The sequence below is a fragment of the Mytilus edulis genome, chromosome 6 (assembly GCF_963676685.1).
Source record: "Mytilus edulis chromosome 6, xbMytEdul2.2, whole genome shotgun sequence".
In the NCBI taxonomy this organism is placed as follows: domain Eukaryota; kingdom Metazoa; phylum Mollusca; class Bivalvia; order Mytilida; family Mytilidae; genus Mytilus; species Mytilus edulis.
Window position 1 is genome coordinate 26,812,032 of NC_092349.1, and position 16,966 is coordinate 26,828,997.

General features: G+C 32.7%; 2 protein-coding genes across 2 annotated transcripts in view; both read left to right on the top strand.

The window, feature by feature from the left end:
* Positions 1-16,966, top strand: part of LOC139527426 (VWFA and cache domain-containing protein 1-like) — a gene marked incomplete in the record, with an annotated part of 392,016 nt that overhangs the window by 111,565 nt on the left and 263,485 nt on the right.
* LOC139526320 (uncharacterized) overlaps positions 1-16,966 on the top strand; it is a 71,767-nt gene that overhangs the window by 34,764 nt on the left and 20,037 nt on the right. Inside the window, exon 7 of the mRNA XM_071321451.1 lies at positions 2,036-2,071. Within this exon, the coding sequence (XP_071177552.1) occupies positions 2,036-2,071 (36 nt within the window). The remainder of the gene's footprint in view (positions 1-2,035; positions 2,072-16,966) is intronic.

The following is a 16,966-nucleotide window of genomic DNA, read 5'->3' on the forward strand; positions in this document are numbered from 1 at the left end:
TCTATTACACTGTATACAATAGGTCAACTATATCATGTATATTTGGTGTATGAAAATATTGTACGATGTACATGTCAGTTTGGCATGTTTTATTTGACCTCGACTTCATTTAAAGTTTCAGTGCTCAATGTTAAGTTTTTGTTTTTTGGATGTTTTTCTTGTACTTTAAGCTATAGGTCAACTATATATGGTGTATGGAATGATGGAATGATTGTCAGGTGTATATGGCTGTCTGGAAATTATCATCTGACCATGACCTCATTTTCATGGTTCATTGGTCAATCTTAAGTTTCCCTGGTTAAGTTTGTTTCTTAGATACTGTATGCAATAAGTCAACTCTTTAAAGCATGTAATGATTGTAAGGTGTACATGTCTGTCTGGCAGGGTACATCTGACCTTGACCTCATTTTCATGGTTCATTGATCAATGTTTTCCTGGTTGAGTTTGTTTCTTAAATACTATGTGTGATAGGTCTACTATATATTTTAAGCATATTTGGTGTATGAAATGATTGCAAGGTGTACATGTATTTCCAGTTTGGTTTATCTGACCTTGACCTCATTTTCTTGGATCTTATTAAGTTTATCATGTTTATGTGATAGTTGTAGTTGAGCTTTATATTTAGGACTATCAACATAAAATCAATGGTTAGTAAGGAAGGCGAGACATTTCAGCGTGTGCACTCTTGTATTTAAAATTTTCCATTTAAAATCAAGGACAAATAATTATATTGAATTTGAAAGGACAAGTTATGTTTTTATACCCCCACTTTAAAAAAAAGTGGGTGTATACTGTTTTACCTCTGTCGTCTGTCCGTCAGTCTTTGCATCCATCTGTCAGTCTGTGCGTCTGTCCCATAAATATTTTTCGTCGCATCTTTTCTCAGGAACTACATTACAAGGATTTCTGAAATTTGGTTTCAGGGTTTATATGAGTCAGCTATACCGTGTGATGCGTTTTCAGATTTAACAACTTCCTGTTTATCTTATACTTTTAGCGGGGCAGGTGTATCATTAACAGTAGCTCACAGATTCACTTGGGTTTTTTATGCCCCACCTACGATAGTAGAGGGGCATTATGTTTTCTGGTTTGTGCGTCCATTCGTCCGTCTGTTCGTCAGTCTGTCTGTCCCGCTTTAGGTTAAAGTTTTTGGTCAAGGTAGTTTTTGATGAAGTTGAAGTCCAATCAACTTGAAACTTAATATACATGTGCCCTGTGATAAGATCATTCTAATTTAAATGCCAAATTAGAGTTTTGACCCCAATTTTACGGTTCACTGAACATAGAAAATGATAGTGCAAATTTCAGGTTAAAGTTTTTGGTCAAGGTAGTTTTTGATAAAGTAGAAGTCCAATCAGATTGAAACTTAGTATACATGTTCCCTTTGATAAGATCATTCTAATTTTAATGACAAATTAGAGAATTTATTCCAATTTCACGGTCTACTAAACATAGAAAATGATAGTGCGAGTGGGGCATCCGTGTACTGTGGACACATTCTTGTTTTCCAAAAAAATAAGGCCAGTGACCGACCCCCTTATTTTATTTGATATTTCAAAGGTATTTTTAAAAGCAATCACCTCATTGAATTTCAAAAAAATCTATTGTTTGATGTTTCCTCAATAAATTGAATCAATTTGCCCCATTATTACACTTATAAAATAACTGTGATTTCGTAAGTTTCAATGTATTTTAACAAAAAATATGGTCCCTAACTTCCAGTTTTTATACTAAATTTTGAAAGTTCATTGACAAAGAAGTCTTACAGAAGATTAAGAAAAATCTATTGGCCAATATTTAGACACCCCATCGTCTTTAACTGCTAATAGTAATTTATTATTTTTTTTATCATTTTCGTCAGTTGTGTTCAATTTGTTAAATCTTCAATTTTGTAAAATTATTGATAAAAAAATGACTTGAGATATAAATATTGTTTTTTCTTTACCTTTATGACAAAATTATGTTATACAATGTTGGGTTTAAGTTATAGAAATATTTAGACTATGAAACATCTAGGCAGTTTGTCTTGTTTCAGGAATGAAGAAACTCAAAGACAGACATGAGAAAAAAGGTAACCATATAATATAGTTCACTGAACTTCACGCAAGACTGAAAGATGTATATTTTTTTCAAATTGATGTTAATTGTCTTATAGCAGTTTTACCCTTAGTGTGATAATCTACAGCTATTTTGAGTCCCCTACTGACTCCATCCGTCTGAAGTCTGTCTGTCTGTCTGTCTGTCCGTCAAATCAGTTTTCCACACTTTTTTCATAGTGAAGATATTATTTGATAATTGGTATATAATAGTTTTTTCATGACAAGTTACAGATCCAAATTTGAATTTTGTTCAGGTCTGATGATTTTGTGCAGAGTAAATATATGGTTCTTGGAAAAAAATCACTTTAATAATCAGTTTTTGTCTGGCCTTGACAGAGTCAATAAGCGAGACATATGTATGCTGTCTTCGGCGACAGCATCTTCAACAATGTATTAGTTTGTGATTAGGTCTAGTTTATGGTGAACCACTAGTGTTAGGTCAATGATATTTGATATACAGTTGTATTATCATTGGCACATTTTATTGCCATGGAAATTATTTGGCCCTGCCCCCTTAGTCATGGTATGTTGACTTTGAAACTTTTGTTTAATTTACATGTATTAATTTGTGATTAGGTCAGTGTATGGTGAACCACTAGTGGAAGGTCAATGCTATTTGGTATGCAGTTGTATAAGCATTGGCAAATTTCATTGCAATGGAGATTGTTTGGTCCCGCCCCCTCAGTCATGGTCTATTGACTTTAAAACTTTTACTTATAAAAAATAAGATGTGGTGTGATTGCCTATGAGGCAACTCTCCACAAGAGACCAAATGACACAGAAATAAACAACTATAGGTCACCACACAGACTTCAACAATGAGCAAAGCCCATACCGCATAGTCAGCTATAGAAGGCCTTCAAATGACAAATGTAAAACAATTCAAAGGAGAAAACAAACGGCCTAATTTATGTACAAAAAAATGAAAGAAAAACAAATATGTAACACAGCATTAAACGACAACCACTGAATAATTTACCTTTGATAACTATTTACATGTATTAGTTTGTGATAAGTTCCGTTCAAAGGGAACCATTAGTCGTAGGCCAATGTTAATTGGTATACAGTTGAATAAGCATTCGTACATCTTTTTTTTAATAAGAACATTTTTCCTCGCGCCCTCATGCATGGTCTATTGACTTTTAAACTTTTACTTAGTTTACATGTATTAGTTTGTGGTTAGATCAGTTTAAGATAAACCGCTACTGTTAAGTCAATGATATTTGGTATGCAAATTTATTGTCATTGATATTTGGTATACAAATTTATTGGCATTTGCAATCTTGTTTCCAGGGAGATTATAAAGCCCCACCCTCTCATCATGGTTCATTGACTTAGAAACTATTACATGTATCACCAGGTTTGCAAGTTGATGTTTGTGTTTAGTTTTGTTTAAAGGGAAGGACTTATAAGTCAATGGTATTTGGTATGCAGTTGTTTTAGCATTGGCATATCTCATTTCTATGGAGATTGTTAAGCCATGACGTACCTTCAGTCATGGTTCATTGACTTTGAATATTTGCATTATCAAAATTACAAATAGGCGAGACATATCTCTGTGTTAACAGTTTATTTTCTTTTTGTCATGCCTGAAGATATTAACTTGATATTTGTTATATAGTTTACACCATGACAACTTATAGATGAAGTTAGCATTTTGTTTCAGTATAATAGATGTAGGAAGAGGTGGTATGAGTGCCAATGAGACAACTCTCCATCCAAATAACAATTTATGACAGTAAACCATTATAAGTCAAGGTACGGCCTTCAACACGGAGTTTGGTTCACACCGAACAGCAAGCTTATAAGGGCCCCAAAAATTAGTAATGTAAAACCATTCAAACGGGAAAACCAATGGTCTAATCTATATAAAAACAAGAAACGAGAAACACCTATAAAAGGCATAACTCAATCAAAAAACACAAATTAACACACGATCAACCAATACATTTGATCTTTCATAATACCTGAATACAAATTCATAGTTAATAAAATTTATAAGGGATACATAATTAAGGTCAAACACTACACGAAATCCCGGATTTGAAGAGGTATGCAAATGTTATGTAAATGTATTCAGAGACCGACATTTACATATATTTATAAACCGCTGCATTTAGTTTATCTTGTCTTAACATGTTGTAAATATTAATATTTCTTGTGCTATACCCTCCTATGGGCGGTTATGAGAGACTGCGGTTTATAAATATATTAACACCTAACCAAACCATTTTGCAGTTAAGAATTTATATATTTGTATGACCGTCGCAAAACTTTTGCAAACTTATGTATTTGTATACCTCTGCAAATGGAATCCTTTGTCATGTATTTTTCTATGATGTAAATTTATCCGCAAATGTGTTTCTTTGTCTAGGTAGCAAAGCATCATCATTCAAATGATTTTATATGGGTTATAAAGTGTAAGGTGCATCTACATTTTCCTGGTATGTAAACCAATTCAAAACGAGAACTTTATAGGGGGTGTAAAGCATCATTTCCTTTAATCTACAGAGACCTGTCAAATGTATTGTAAAGGAATAATTTTGTTAGTCTTTATTGTCGGCTGAAATGTATGTCAAATCAGAACATATCAAAAGCCTATATATTTCGAAATGTATGGTAAATATGTAACCAAGAAATCCACAGTCTAAAACTAGGAGACTGATATGAGGATTCGGTCACAACTAAATGTTATACCTAAATAACCATGCACCATAAACTAGCAGTTATACACAGAAGATTAATTCCACTTAGTATATAATTTATTTCCAAGACTGGAACTTGTCACCAAGCCTGTGACTTCCAAACTTATATCTTTTACAATCTTGTACAATATATATATATGAGAATTAAACAATAAGCTAAGATCAATTATTACATAATGTGTTGACAAATATAAACAAGTTATTATCCAGATAAAGAAAGATAAATAATTAATACAACTCTTTTAGCAATGTCTCTAATTTAAGAAGGGTAAAGGATTAAGCCCTGAGGCGTTATTGTCACTTTGATTATAATGTCCATTATCAATTAGATATATAGTAACTTATTGTCCAGGTAGAATATATCATATAAAACATAATTAATGATAAATTCTTTGAGTCTCAAACATTAGCATTAAAAACCTAAACACATCTGAAAGTCATTTTAACTCTGTCATACATTTCTCCCCGTCCGACTAAAACAATTCCACATGTTTTTGAATAACACCTTAAAATGTATTTTTGGAAACACGAGATTTGCGTTTTGAATTCTTTGAACTACTTTTGGTTGAATGTTTTGAATTTTGGTTTTGAATCAATTTGTCTACAATATCCATTGGAGACATACGTGTCTCTGTATTAAGTCTAGTTTCTTGTTTCTCGATGGTTGAATTTGCAGATTGAACTGATGTCAGATGTTCCATTTTACTTTTGAGAGTCCTATTTTCATCCTTAAGTTTTGAAACTAATTTAAGATGAGTGTCACGTTGTTTCTCCAGTATTTTATCCACATCTTTGTTCGTAATAAAATATGTTTCCTCACCATCAGAATCAAACATTGTATTTTCTTCTTCGAACTCTTTATATTCCTCTAGTTCCTCTAAAAGTTCACTGTTCCTTTTTGTAAGTTCTTCCAGTATTCGATTACTTACAGCTTCTGCCTCTTTGTATTGGTCTACAGTTATTGAGAGTTTTTCATTTTCCTGCTTTAAATCTGATGTTTGGTCAATGAATGTGGTAATTATTCGCAGAGCTTGAATTATTTCATTAACTAATTTTTCTAATTGAGACTGTAGTTCATTCACACGATTTTGCTGGTTAATTTGATCATCCTTGAATTTCTGCTTAACATTTTTCAGTTCTGTTTTAATAACACATGTTGCATCCAAATATTTACTCAAATTTGTATCCTTTAAGTTGGAAAATGGCAGTTCACGACATGTTTTCTTATTCTGAATGTATGTGTCCATTCTCTTCTTGTCTCTTTGAATTTGCCTTCCAGACTTGTGATGACATTTCAATGCATTTAGTTTCAATTTTCGTACATCACTGGTTTTGCACATTCTTGCATTATGTCCTATTTTCTTACACTTATAGCAACTCCTAGCTAATGAATAACATACTTTATATAAATGTTTATTTCCACATCTTCCACATGTTGGCATTGTTGGTAGCTGGCAAGGAAAATAGTTCCATTGTCTCCACTGTGGTTGGAATGAGTAGTTCATATTGTTATTAAACGAAGTTTCTCTTCTTGGGGGGTAACTCACTGTGCTGCTGAGGTTGCCGGAAAAGGCGGACCTCGACCATGTGTAACCATGAAATCCACAGTCTAAAACTAGGAGACTGATATGAGGATTCGGTCACAACTAAATGTTATACCTAAATAACCATGCACCATAAACTAGCAGTTATACACAGAAGATTAATTCCACTTAGTATATAATTTATTTCCAAGACTGGAACTTGTCACCAAGCCTGTGACTTCCAAACTTATATCTTGTACAATATATATATATATATATGAGAATTAAACAATAAGCTAAGATCAATTATTACATAATGTGTTGACAAATATAAACAAGTTATTATCCAGATAAATAAAGATAAATAATTAATACAACTCTTTTAGCAATGTCTCTAATTTAAGAAGGGTAAAGGATTAAGCCCTGAGGCGTTATTGTCACTTTGATTATAATGTCCATTATCAATTAGATATATAGTAACTTATTGTCCAGGTAGAATATATCATATAAAACATAATTAATGATAAATTCTTTGAGTCTCAAACATTAGCATTAAAAACCTAAACACATCTGAAAGTCATTTTAACTCTGTCATAAATACATGGATTTGCAGACAATTTGTTTAACTGAGAAATGTGGTCAAATGATAATATCAATGACATGTGTAAATATATTGGGCATATGTAACTTTAAATACATATGCAAAGAAATGATAAAGAAAGATATTTCCGACAGCTAGAAATGTATGTGTAAATATATTGGGCATATGTAACTTTAAATACATATGCAAAGAAATGATAAAGAAAGATATTTCAGACAGCTAGAAATGTATATGTAAATATATTGGGCATATGTAACTTTGAATACATATGCAAAGAAATGATAAAGAAAGATATTTCAGACAGCTAGAAATGTATATATATTTATTAAAGTTATTGGTCACATGACGTTGTAACGGTCAAGTGATTGTTTACTATAAACACGTGTGTGTGTTTATATCTAGCACATGGTGTGTGTTTACGTTCAATTTGATTGGATGGCATATACTTGTAGTGCCGGTTTTACGGGTATATGCCCTCGTGATTTTCGTGAAAAGCATGATTAAGTATTACTTAAGGGGTTAGTTTGAGAAAATAAAGTTATTCGAAGTTTGCCTATAGTTCAAAGTAGCAGCATTCGTTATTATGGTATGTTTGACACCGAGAAACTTCATTCATCGCCTGATGGTAGTTCTGCACATCTTACTGGTAATAAAGACCTGGTGGATACATTCTCGCTGTTTAAAACCTATCTTGACGGGAAGTTCGATACTCTTTATAAAGACTTGGCCGTTGGCAATGAGAACTTTAAATTTGCAACCAAACTCAAGCCGGAAGTTTCAGTTAAGCGCATTCGTTCTGCAGAATGCCGTGCCATTATGAGTATCCAGGAAAAGAAAAGACCTCATCCTTATAGAACCGCTGCAGCTACTGTTTCTGCTTCTCCTGCTACAATGCCAAACCAACATTACGTTAGAAAAACAACCAACAGCCGCCCTTTCGGACCAGCAGACGAAGGGAATCATCATCTCACGACATCAGTTTCAACTGCAACCAGCTTGGTCACTGGCGAACTCAGTGCCCCCTTTTCAGTTAAAAATCAGCTGTCCCAGGGACATCAAGGCAACATAGTTAATGATAAGTATAGTTATACTACTTTTTTAGATGAAAGCAATCTTTACGGACAGTTGGAACTGTTTCTGTCACATGCAAAATATTTTGACAATATTGATATTTCATCTGTTGCAAAAGGGTTAAAATATAGCTTACGCAAGCATATACAATTTTGGAAACATATAGGTGCAAATGAATTTGTTATAAATACTATCAAACATGGTTACGTTATTCCTTTTTTGCAGACTCCTACATCTATGTCATTTAAGAATAACAAATCTGCTTATGTCCATTCTAAATTTGTAAATGAAGCAATTTCAGATTTACTTGATATCGGATGTGTTATTGAAACTCCATTTCAACCATTTGTTGTAAACCCGCTTAGTGTTGCGGTTCAAAGTTCGGGCAAAAAACGTCTGATTTTGGATCTAAGTGAACTGAATGTTTTTATTAAAAAAGAAAGAATAAAATTTGAAGACTGGAAAGTGGCTTTAAACTATTTCACAAAAGATTGCTATCAATTTAAGTTTGATCTTAAGTCTGGTTATTTTCATTATGACGTATGTACTAAACAACAAACATATTTAGGATTTTGATGGAACAATAAATTTTACTGTTTTACAGTGTTAGCTATAGCCTTTGGTCTATCATCTGCTCCATATCTATTCACTAAATGTTTACGTCCAATCGTAAAATATTGGCGAGAAAATGGCGTAGATATTGTACTTTACTTAGATGATGGACTTGGAATGGGTAAAAATAAACAAGAAGCTTCCGAATGTTCATCTTTTGTGAAAGCGTCTTTGTTAGAAGCAGGGTTTTTAATTAACATGGAAAAATCTATTTTTGAACCAGTCCAATGTTTAGAGTGGTTGGGTTTAGTTTGGAATTCGTCTGAATTTTCAATTAGTATATCAGATAGACGGATTAAAAATACCCTAACATCATTGGTTGATGTTTTAAATAACTTTCCTAATTTCACAGCACGTAAATTGGCTCAGGTAACGGGAAAGGTAATTTCTATGTGTCCAGTCATGAGTAACATAACTAGTTTAATGACCCGTTACTTACACTGGGCTATTGAAAACAGAGTAAAGTGGGATTTAAAGTTAATATTGGAATGTCCTGATTGTGTATTCAATGAGCTCACATTTTGGCTGAATAACATTCAAAGATTGAACAGAAAACATTTAGCAGGTTATTCTTTTCCTCACGTGGTTGTATATTCTGATGCTAGTAATGTAGCTGCTGGTGCTTACTCGATAGATATCGACTCTAATATTTTTCATCAGATGTGGACTTTACAAGAGTCCTTACAGAGTTCTACATGGAGAGAACTTCAAGCTATTTTGTTGGCTTTGATGTCGTTTAAAAATCGTCTAAGAAATAAATGTGTTAAATGGCATACAGATAATAATAACTGTGTTTTCATTGTTCAGAAAGGAAGTACAAAAGTACATTTACAAGAGATAGCTATTAATATTTTTAAGTTGTGTTCTGAATTGAATATAACGTTAGATGTTGTTTGGATCCCGAGATCTGAAAATTCGAAAGGCTGCTACAGCTGTAGGCACACTTATCCTATATATGTGTTGTTTTATTTATTAAATAATTTATATTCGTTTGAGCTGGCGAATTAGAATATAAGGTAAATAGATATATTTGCTTTTAATTTGCTACTATATTTGAAAGGTGCAGAATATATTGACAATTATTTCCATAGCTTTAGTGGTCAAGCTATGATATGACAAATATTGCTGCTTTGGGATTGGTTTTGGCATATTGGTAATATTATTTATTATACATGTATTTTAATAATTTCGTTTTGATAAAAAAAATTTAAAAAAAAGTCGGTTCTACATAATCGGTTATTGATCTCTTCTCGAGCTCTGTTTGGTGTACTGCGTAAATTTCTTTATCCATCAAAATCTTGTTTCTCGGTAAGTTATGATGGTTCATTCGCATAAAACGATCGTTTCCTTCGAGTATCGCTTTGAAACTTCTGGAATTGCACGAGTCATAATTCACTCTGTTTATAAAACATATATTTTTTTTTAAAGAGACATATACTACAATATGTATTATATATGTTACTGCAGAGACATAATTATATACTATATATATATAAGTACGTCTGAAATTGCGAAAGCAAATTTACAGATCTAACATTGTTGGGTTGATGACGAGTTGTACTATATGTAAATATATATATATGTCTCTGGTTACTGGTAGTTATAATACATATATACAAATTAAGCCTGAACAATTTTAGATATGCGGCCTCATTTTAAATTTAAATCGGTACCATTCGGAAGGTTATCGATCGATTTATCAAGTTTTTATAAAAAGTCCAAGTTTCTGAAATAGAAATATTCCTTCATCGGTAGATTAGTTGTCACATAATATTTGACACAAAACACATCTTGAGAGAATATTTTTTAAGAATCGGCTAGTTTGTACACATACTTAAACGTTAAATCTATTGACGAATATTTCAGTTTTGTAATATTAGTTTTCCTTATCCGTTAAGTCCAGTCACGAGATGTTGAACTCCGTATGCTTCATGAAGCTCTCTCTGCAAAAACTTTTTTGTGTGTGAGAATGAAAGTTAAACACTACAAACAAAGAACCAGTGAGTCACGTGTCATAATTGACACACAATTTACCAATGAAATCAAACAAAATCGATAGATAATATCATTCCATCGACGAGATGTCGCCCTTCCTCCGATCACCGGGTTTATCAGCAGTTAAATGTGACAATTATCACCTTTTACAGAAAGATCTGGTTCGAAAAGATCAATAGAAGACCACCACTAGTATCAATATCCATCAATATAAGGCACAAACAATTATCATTTCTTTATGATTAATAACATCATACATTGTCTTAAAACAATGCTCCCGTTGTCATTTGATTGTGTTGTTTTAAATACGCAAAACTAAAGTAAGTTATCGAACTATCAGTCATTCGATATCTCATTTATCGCCTATTCCATCCTAAAATTTTACAGCTCTTGTACTTTGACAGGAATCGTATTTTATTTTTTTTATTTTTTATTTTTTCTGCAATAATTACATTTAACATACATGTACTTTGCATACTTTTTAATTGAAATAACATTGAAACAAGCAAGAATCGATGTGACAAAGTCATTTTGTTTTAACATAATTCAAGAAGATTTGTAAACGACAAATACATATTACAATTACTCTTCAATCTTTTGAATCTCTCTCTGGCAAATTTCAAACAAAAGAAAAGTATATAAAACATCTTTTAGGCTTGGATCAGCATCTCAAAAACTTACAGGTCTACAGAACATAAACTGTACACACAACACAAAAAAACAAATGACAGTCATAATACAAGTACATGTAACTTACTTAAACAGAAGGTACAAGAACCTATCTTACAAAAAAAACATGGAAAACATATCTTTAAAAGATATAAGGCAATTGCACCCTGTACAACAAGACGAAGTCTAGACTTATAGTTTTAGCGGAAATGTATGTGATTCGTGTTTGAACAAAGCAATATCTTGCACTTCTTTCTTAGACATATTTTACGCAAAGTCTTAAAATAACTACATGTCTTATTTGTCCTTTAACAGTGGAAACATATATCATTGTACTTGCTTTCCATACAGGCGGGAAAAAAAGGAAAGAGGGGCAAAATACATAAACTATCGTATAGTTAAATCGCATTGATAAATGTTTAAAACTTTAAATAAGTTGATATATTAAAGAATATTTTCCAATAAAAAGATAAAACAAAAAAAGTGACAAGCCTCTGTGTCTATGAATATATCGAGGCACATTTCTGATTTTCAATCTTTAACTTGCATCATGCTTTGGTACCTGGCGGATATAAGTATTCGTCCCATTGGCTATCATACAACATCTTTTTTTTTACGTACAACTCTTCCGTTCACGATGTTGTAATACCTATTATGCAGGTTGAACTTCAATTTAGAGGTTTATCTATTGAAGCTGTAGTTCTTTGGGTACCAAGCGTGACCTTTAGAATTTAATTACTATAATTTTTAATTAGTTAATTATGCAAGTTGCAAATCTGGCAGAATCTATCGATGCCAATGCCTATATATATTCAAATAACTATTCAAAGTGTTCATAAATTAAAAGTCATTGTAAAGAATGCTACCAAAATATAGTGTGTTCAATTGTAAAAAGAAATGTTAAAGTGAATTGCTTTTGGCAAAAGACGCACACTCATTTCACGATTGTATCTACTTAAAATCAATGCACATAAGTTATGGACTAGTACTGCACACGTGTTAACTAGTATTGGGGGTCGCATGTCATTGTCCAGATACATTTGTACTAGCAATAGTGTTTTTTTATTGTAATTTTGTGTGTGTGTGTTTTTTGTTTTTCTTTGAGGGGGGGGGGGGCTGTAAAATACTGCTTTCCTGTGATGCATCAGCTTGTTAAGTTTGGTGAACTTATGGTCTAGTTTGTTAGGACAACAGTTGTGCGCTCGAAAAAAAAATGCAGTTGCTATTTTCATCAACTAAGATAAATATTGGGATGCCCCTGACCACTATTACAATTTTTCAGTAAAAAAAGAATGTTGACACACATCATATGCTATGAGAATTCAAAGACGATTCAGGTAGATCAAATAAAAATTAACCGAGCGTTCCGAGAAGGATAAAGAGTACTCTAAGGGTTGCAAGCGCAACATGAGTTTAAGGGCTGTCAATCCTTCTAAGATTGCTACTAGATACACTCTTAGCAGATAAGAATAATCTTTAGCACTAAGATTGTGCCAAAACTAATTTATGACAGACTGAGTGCTTCGTTTTTATCAACCAAGTTTCATTAACCATTTAAACAAAAAAAAAAAGTTTGAATGTTAACAACACAAATTCAAAAGTACAGAAATGAAAAATGCTAGAGAAAATAATATATTCCAAATCTATTTGTTCCTATGAATTACGGCGCTTCTTTCTTTAAAGAGTCATAGGATAAAAGAGGGTCTAGAAAAGGAGGGAGGTGGGTGTTCTTTAATTCTTAATATTATTTACGCCATGTTTTCTTTATTCTATACAAATTTTGCACGTTATTCTTTATTCTTTATATTCTAGAAGCCCACTATTCTTTATTCTTAAATTGTTAGCCTATCTTTTTTTTTTCTATTCTTTATTTTTTTTCATTTTCAATGCAGTTTCGTGTTCCCCTGCAAGTGGTCAATTTTTCTTTGTATTCCACAGCTGTGTACTAATATCAAGATAACACGATACTGAATGGCATATCTCCCGATTTCTATTTTTACTTTGAATCGAGTTACATCGGAATGAAACAGATATTTTGTCTAGTGCTGTAGACTACATGTATATATTTATAGTTGGGATCCCGCTAATATTTTAACCCCGCCACATTATTTATGTATGTGCATGTCCCAAGTTAGGAGCCGGTAATTCAATGGTTGTCTTTTGTTGATGTGTTACATATTTGTTTTTCATTCATTTTAAAATAAATACGGCTCTTAGTTTTCCCGTTTGTTTTACATTGTCTTTGCGGGGCCTTTTATAGCTGACTATGCGGTATGGGCTTTACTCATTGTTGAAGGCCGTACGGTGACCTATATAGTTGTTAATTTCTGTGTTATGTTGGTCTCTTGTGGAGAGTTAATTGTCTCATCGGCAATCATACCACATCTTCTGCGGGACCCCAATTGCGGCTTCAGTTTTCCCCAACAACTGTGGGTATGGTTGCCTTATACTTCAAATGGAATATTATTTATGCAGTCTTTGTAAGAACCAACCAAATAGTTTTCACAAGAATAACATGACAGGTACCTAATTGTCAATTAAGCATCGTCCAAAGATGAAAATAACTTGATACTAGAGACTTTTAATATTAGGAACGCCAAGTTTAATGTGGAACTGAAGGACATTACATTTGGAAAGTACTGAAATTAGACATATACTTAATATCACGAACGATTTACAATACAAAAACTATAAGTAATCGACATTTAATAAATATAAAAAAACTTAAATGAAACGCGTGGCAAATTCGATTATAAAACAACAATTTAAAACAAATACCTTGTATTAGGCCTTTTTCTTGTCGAATTTGTTTGGAATTGCTTCCCACCATGAATGCAGGAAAAATTTATTCTGTTGTACTTTAAATCTTCTTTAATTTTTGTGCTCCCGGTTCTTTTTTCTTTTCTCTGCGGCTTCTATAAATTCTTATATACAATTGTATGAAATATATATGTGTATATTTATGAAAATTCTGAGTAGTTTTAATCAATTTATTCACTAATTGCAACAAATTCCGTATATATTTCACGTTTCATTCCCGATCCGACGGCATTTTATTATAAAACCAGATGTGGGTACGCGCAGCCTAGAACGGCAATTTGACTATTCGTACCCACATGCGGGTACGCGCAGACACTGCCATCTTTAAAAAGCCCCCGGCTGCGTCCTAAGGTTCCATTCACGAAAATTTCATATCCGCGTTTGAAACAAATGTCGGTTTACTAACATTCAAAAACAATTTCGTGACTTATACTGAACCGATAATATAAAGTGATAATACATGAAATATCCGGCAAACTTTCTACTCCGTCTACCTCTATGTCGAAAAATAACGGACACAAAAATACCTCGTTGCGCTGAAAATAACTTTGTTGAAGTTCAAACTTTTCTTTACAAGTTTTTTTTTTGTAGTTTTCACAGTAATATATTCGTTCATTAATGAATTGGCAGCATCATCCGAAACATATTTTGTCCGTAAATTTTAAAGAAGCCTCTTTAGTGCTATAAGATGGAAAAGCAAAAGAAATGCTGGTACAATTACGCTCTGAAGTTTTACTCGTTTTAAAACCTTTGCAAGTTCTGCACTTAATTTAAAATTTGCGAGTAGAAATAAAACATGCAATCTGTTCCGGGTTGAGAGCAATACTTATCAATATCACGGAATAACAAAAAGAATCCAAAAAAATCAGTAATATTTATATATATATAGATAAATCAAATCGTAGTTTAAAAATTCACTCTATATATATGTAGTTGAACAATACGTTCCGGCCCCAAACCGATCCGGCCCCAAGTCAATCCGGCCCAAAGTCGATCCGGCCCAAGTCGATCCGGCCCCATAATAAAAGGGATGTCATACATGTGGCCGACGGCACGAAGGAAGAAGAAGGTGGTAAGGGTACCGTCTTGTAGTTGCTCCCATTGCGAAAAGAGGCGTCCCTGTGAACGTTGGTACGTTGTGCGCTGCCAACGGGCAAGACTCTGCTCGTCAAAAAGCCATGGTGATATTAAAATCAATCGCATTCTGTCTTCTCTTTTATAGATAGGATTCGGCAAATCAAACAACATTTCTCAATTTAAAAAAAAAAAAAAAGTTTGTATGTATCAGCTTGGGGATCGGCTTGTACCGTTGTGTATGTAACTATTTGTTATTACACAAGATGAAAGACTTGTTAGGATCACAGTCAATTGAAAGAAAACGCTAATTACTGCTGATTAATGTTGATGTCTGAATTGTTTTAATATAATAATACCTAATAATCTTGAAAACTTGTAATAAAAACATAATCAACCTAGTTGTTTTATACTCATCTGAAGAAAATTTTTTTTAATTTTTTTTTACTGTACACCTTTAACATTATAATAAAAATCATAAACATTTATGAATTACTTTAATATATATCTTTATTTTTATTCCTTATAAATATATTTTTTTATTGGGGCCGGATCGACGTGGGGCCGGATCGACGTGGGACGGATCGACTTGGGCCGGATCAACGTGGGGCAGGATCGACGCGAAAGCCCGACAATCGACAAATGTGCGCTTGTTCTGTGTGTTTTTATGGCACTGCGTTTCTGGTTGTTTTGGCTATTAGAAACAACGTCAGGTTGCCGCCGTAAGAAATTAGATGCGTGCGACATCTTTTTCACCAATTTTCAAACATTTTTTTTCTCGGAAAGTACGAATGCTATGGAGATCAATATAGATATTTTGAAAAGATTAGAAAAATAACATGTCTATATAAGAATTTCATTGTCGACAATCTAGTGCAAAACTAAACATAGTTTTCTTTGATAACGACGGTTCACAACGTTTTTGCCAAAATTGAACGTGTGACATTTTATTCACCAAATTTAAAAAAAAAAATAGGATCTTTTTTGTTTTTGTGTTTGACCGATTTTGCGTTTGAAATTAATAAATTAATTAAAACAACATTATAATAGCTATATCATTTTCTCACCTGATGATATCATTTATCTGTATTTTTTTACTTTTTGTCTTTAAAGTAGTTTCGAAAATGGAAATGGGACACAATGAAACTTTGCAGATTTACCTGGCGTAACAGAATAAGACGCCATTAGCCGTCAAACAAATATATCATAATGGGTTGTTATTTCATGGCCATTCGCGGCCAAATTTTTTTTATGAAAATCGGCAAAATAAAAGTCGATAAGAAGGCTTATACTTCAGTTTTCGTTGTGAAATGTTACCCGGGACAGCCCATTATTTTTCTAAAAACCATAATCAAATGCACAACAACTCGAACAAATGCGTTTTATATTGTTTTAAGATAAATGAACAAGGAAATTTATATCCAGCACAATAATAACTTTTTTTTTAATTGAAATACGTTTTTTTCTGCACCTGCAGCGCAGTTTTACCCACAAAACATACAAAAAACGTAAACGGTACGAACATCCCGCGTAACGTCAAAGCAATCTATGGAATTGCGAAAATAAGGTCCACATTGGTCAATTATATACTTATAATATAGAATAGAATAGGACAGAATAGAATAGAATATTTTTATTAACCAAATAAGGGCCCCAGGAGGGCATATAGCATACAGACAATATTATTATAAACAATAACATATGAAATACACAGACAATACAATATATATAACAAGTGTTAAGAAAATAATAAAGTAAAAGTAGCAATGTATTATTATTCAATGAATACTATGTTGA